Source organism: Budorcas taxicolor, chromosome 8 (genome assembly GCF_023091745.1).
Source record: "Budorcas taxicolor isolate Tak-1 chromosome 8, Takin1.1, whole genome shotgun sequence".
NCBI lineage: Eukaryota > Metazoa > Chordata > Mammalia > Artiodactyla > Bovidae > Budorcas > Budorcas taxicolor.
Window position 1 is genome coordinate 115,764,941 of NC_068917.1, and position 4,551 is coordinate 115,769,491.

The 4,551-nt window shown below is 62.9% G+C and overlaps 1 protein-coding gene across 2 annotated transcripts; it reads left to right on the forward strand.

The window, feature by feature from the left end:
- Positions 1 to 288: 288 nt before the first annotated feature.
- On the forward strand, positions 289 to 4,290 carry TMEM18 (transmembrane protein 18). Of its 2 annotated transcripts, none has more exons than XM_052645212.1 (5): positions 289 to 436; positions 1,228 to 1,348; positions 2,377 to 2,431; positions 3,559 to 3,652; positions 3,736 to 4,290. In XM_052645212.1, exons 1-5 carry the CDS (start codon positions 380 to 382, stop codon positions 3,832 to 3,834), a joined length of 426 nt encoding a protein of 141 aa, XP_052501172.1. In that variant the 5' UTR covers positions 289 to 379; the 3' UTR covers positions 3,835 to 4,290. The 2 variants fall into 2 exon arrangements, with proteins under 2 accessions (XP_052501172.1, XP_052501173.1); XM_052645213.1 differs by having other exon boundaries at positions 1,231 to 1,348.
- The last annotated feature ends 261 nt before the right edge of the window (positions 4,291 to 4,551 follow it).

Below are 4,551 nucleotides of genomic sequence, written 5' to 3' on the forward strand. Positions count from 1 at the left end.
CTGCCTGGAGAACTCCCGGACAGAGGGGTCCTGTCCGCAGACGCAGAGTAGGAGCACTGACGCGACCTGGTGCGCTCACACGCCACCGAACCAGAGCCCGCACCGACCCGCTGTGGCGAAAACCCGGCGTCTGCCTGTTACCTCCCTCCCGTTACTGCAACGCCACGCAGTACCGCGAGGTTTGGACCCGGTACACGGCACTGCAGATATCGCGAGACGGCGGGACGCCTGCCTGCCGGCCGGCCTCCCTCCCGCTTCCAGGCACAGTCGGCCTCGCGACAAGTGGGAAATATCGCGAGAGGACGTTAATGACTTCCTTGTCCCATCCAGGCGGGGCGGGAAGACGAAAAGGTGGTGAGACGGGGCCTTTCTGGGGACGATGCCATCCGCATTCTCAGTCAGCAGGTTCCCCGTCAGCATCCCCGCCGTGATCACGGTAACTCGCCGCCTTTTCCGCCACTTCGGCCGCTGGCGCAGAGGGCCGCTCGGAATTCTCCAACAAGGACGCCCGCGGCGCCGGACGGGGCATTCCGGGGCGGGGCCTGGGGGCGGGGTCCGGGTTAGGGGCGGGGCCCGGCAGGGGCGTGACCCAGGTGGGCCGGGCCCGGGTTAGGGGCGGGGCGTTCTGGGACGGGGCCCCGCGATGCGCGGGGTTGCTGCGCGGCGCAGGGAAGCGGGCAGATCTGGGCTTGGACGCGAGGACCCGCAGTGGGCAAGGGGCAGGCGCGAGCCTCGACTCCAGCCCCTTACCCGCGGGAGACCTGAGCCTCCGGGAGGGGGTCCTAGTTTAAGGGTGCGGACCAGCCACCCCTAGAGTTTAGCTGACCTGAGGTCTAGCGCTGTTTGGAGGGCAGCGCAGATTTTCCGAGGCTTTAATCACTGGTCTAGGGAGCTGGAAATAGGAGTTGTAGCCTTATCTCCGCGGGGACCTGGTGCATTCCAGAACCAGGCTTCCCTGTCTTCTCTCCCAGAATGGAAAGTCCTTAGGTTCTCCCAGCTAGAAGCTGTGCTTGACAAACAGTGAAGCCCTCAGTGCTGTGTGGACGGTCCTCCAGGGACATGAGCGACGGTCCCTGGGTGGGGGCGCATGTTTCCCCTCCCTTCCCCTCCCGATCCTGTGTCCTGTGAAGCCTGGTGGGTGCTCTGGACATGCTCAGAGAAGACGGCGTGTGAAGCCTGGCCCCAGTGCGAGAGGACCCTGACTTGTTTCTGCTGTTTGTCCTCCAGCAGACGGACTGGACGGAGCCCTGGCTCGTGGGGCTGGCTGTCTTCCACGTGCTCTGCCTGCTGCTCACCTGCTTCTCATCCCAGAGGTACAGGCTGCAGGTGGGGCACTTCCTGTGCCTGGGTGAGTAGAATCAGCCGGCCCGCTGCTCAGGGTTCAGATTGCTGGGATCGGGGGTGTGTGTGAGATCTGGGGGTGGGTGGGTGTTCCCTCTGCAGCCTCATGATATGTAAAAGCATCTGCAAGGCCTCCCCATCCTCCGCTCTCTGATTTCAGGCCGCTCCCGTATTTCACTTTTGGTTCCTATAAAAGTAAACGTCATTTTGGATATTGGACTTGAAAGGAGTCTTTCAAGTACCTACCGTGCTCCCAGGAGGGTGCTGAATACTGGTGACGCAAACGGGAGCTGTGCTTGCCGCGACGCTGACTCTGGGCCCCCCTCTGTGGGCTTAGCCTCTCAGCTTGCTCTGGGAGCTGCACACAGGGCAAGAAATATAAGATCCGCAGTGTAAGATCTGTGCACATAAGATCCATCGAGATTCAGAGAAGGGACAGAGTTGTGTGGAATCATTGAGAAAAATTTCACAGAGGAAATGAAGTCCTGGTGTGGGGCATAAGAAGAGAGAAAAATCTCTTTTTCTTTAGGTGAGACAAGGAACAGGTGTCTGGCTGGCACGTGGGGCGAAGGCACCCGTGAGAGCACCCGGGTGACAGAGTCCGCGTTGGGTCAGTTGTCAGAGAAGCACGTGTCTGATGTTGATGAGCTAGACGTGTGTTCAGATAGGTAGGGTGGGCCAGGGCCTCAGAGGCTAGGCTGGGCTCTTAATCTTGCAGCCGTTGGGAAGACACTGAAGATTGTGCTTGTAGTTTAACAAAATGCAAAAATTCATGTTAAAGGTGATGTTTCAGTTGATCGTGTGCAAGACAGGAGGTTATCCGGGGGCCTGCGTCGCAGTGAGGAGTGCGCCAGGCCAGGGAGGACGTTCCTCCAGTCTGCGAGGGGCCCTCGTGAGGAACGCACTGGACAGACAGGCTCCTGAGCCGCGTAGCGCGGCCTTGTTCTTACGTTTGAAGCGCGCTCTTCCGAAGGATGTGTAGGCTGTGGTGGTCGGCCGCCCACTGACTTCTTACCTGGGGTTCTTTCTCCTCAGTGACCTTGGTCTACTGTGCCGAGTACATCAATGAAGTGGCGGCGATGAATTGGAGGTAAGCGGTCCTGGGCACGTGGGCTGTGTCTGAAACCACCCCTGTCCGCTGTAGGGCGCCCTCAGGCGGCATGCAGCTCCTGTTTACAAAGACTCCCGCCCTGCCCCACCCCAGACTCCTCCGCTGTGAGACGGGGTGGTTGCTGTCCAGAAGCGCACTCCTTCGTGATGGGGAGCTCGTGACCTTCCCGTGGTTTTCTTGGTGTCCTTGGTCCTGAAAACGCGGGGTCCCGGGTTTCCAGGACACCAGCCGCCCCCTCCTCGCCTGTGTGTCCTTCCCTGTGCACACGCCTGGGTGGCTGGGTCCCTGTCCGGGAACACACTTCCCCTGACCCCAACACCTTGCAGATCCACTCCCCAGCCTTCTGCCCCTCGGCGGTCGCAGTTGCTTTTTCTGCCTTCTCAGGTCAGGCGGGAGGCTGACCCGGTCGGGGAGGGCAGCACAGCACCCCCAGCACCGCCCCTCCCTGGGGGCGATGCCCCCGCGGTCGCACCCTGCTTCCGGGTCTGCCCTCGGCCTGACCCGGGGCCCCGAGCAGTCCCAGCCCCAGTCCCGCTGCCGCCCCTGGCCCTGCTCTCGGGTGCAGAGCCTGCCCTCTGCCCACGCGGCCCGTCCTCCCCACTTTGCCTCCTGACTCTGATCGGGACGCCCGCCTCCCGAGCAGCCTTCAGCGGCCTGGGCCCAGCCCTGCAGGGCTCTGTGCCCTGTGACCCAGAGCCGCGCTGCGTGCCTGAGTCCGTGACCTGAGTGTCCGTCATCCCTGAGACCCTGGAGGGCAGCCTGGTTTGGGCTTGCTGCCCCGCCCCCGCCCCCCAGGAGGCCCCGTGCGCATCGCCCACGCCTGGAGGGCCTGGGTGTAGGCCACTGCTCTCCAGAGGGGCTGGGGTCGTCCCTCTGCAGGGTCAGGAAGGTCGCATCAGACATGGGACTCTGAGCTCTCCCCAGTGCAGCGGCGATTCTGATCATCTTGTCCTCCTGTGCTCAGTGGCTCCTGCCGGGGTCCTGGGTGGTGTGGGAGTGGGGGTCCTGGCGGTCCCAGAGGGGCTTGCCGAGACTCTGTGAGATAGAGAAAGTCGCAGGAATGCTGTCTGTGACAGCCGGTGACCTGTAAATCCTTCTTGAAACAGATTGTTCTCCAGACACCAGTATTTCGACTCGAGGGGCATGTTCATCTCCCTCGTGTTCTCCACGCCGCTGCTGCTCAACGCCCTGGCCATCGTGGTACGTGCCTTACGGGCTGCCCGCGCCGTCCTCCTCCACTGACGCAGGGCCAGTTCTGACCGCGTCCACACGGTTCTTTCCAGGTCCTGTGGGTGCGCAAGACCCTGGCGGTGATGACCGACCTGCGGAGCTTACGGGAGCAGCGGAGGGCGCGGGTGCGGGCGCGGCCCAAGGAGGAGTGACCGCTCCGCTCAGGCGTCTTCTCATCCCCTGGAACACACGCAAACACGCTGTGAGGACAGACGCAGCCTACCACGCCCTGCGTGCACGCCGGGCCTGAGCAGCGCTGGTCGCTCCAGTTAAACTGGACAAACAGCAGCGCAGGGCCCTCCCAAGGCCGTGTGTCCACAGCCCCCCATGCCTGGTGTGAGCTATCAGATGCCCCGTCCACCTGGCGACAGGGCCTGAGCGAGGGGCAGTGCCCACGCCTGGGCAGACCCACCACCCCGGTCACCCTGGTCTGTCTGCTCAGTGGTGGCCTCTCCGGGTGGTGTGGCCTCTCCGGGTGGTGTGGCCACTGGACAGAACACGAGGGGCCACCTGCCCTCCGTCCAGTTGGAGACGTCAGGGTCCATGGAGGCGGTGGTTGGATGAGCCCCTGGTGTTGCTTTCAGGAAGGACCGTTACAAGTAAACCGTTTCTGTGGCAAATACAGACACTGTGTCTCTGTGCTTCCCCTCTTTGTCCCCTTTGGTGCCCTGGGCGGGCCCTCTCAGGGTGCCTGGAGCAGGCGCGGTTCCCCTGTGAACAGACTTCTGTGCGGGAGGTTGTGGCTCCTGTCCCGTCTGGAGCTGCAGCTGGAGGCTGGCCGCCGAGCAGAGGGCCCCCTGTCCAAGCACAGCCCTCGGGAGGGACGATGCTGTTGGCTCCTGGTTTGGGTTTGAGAAGGTTGCTTGTGC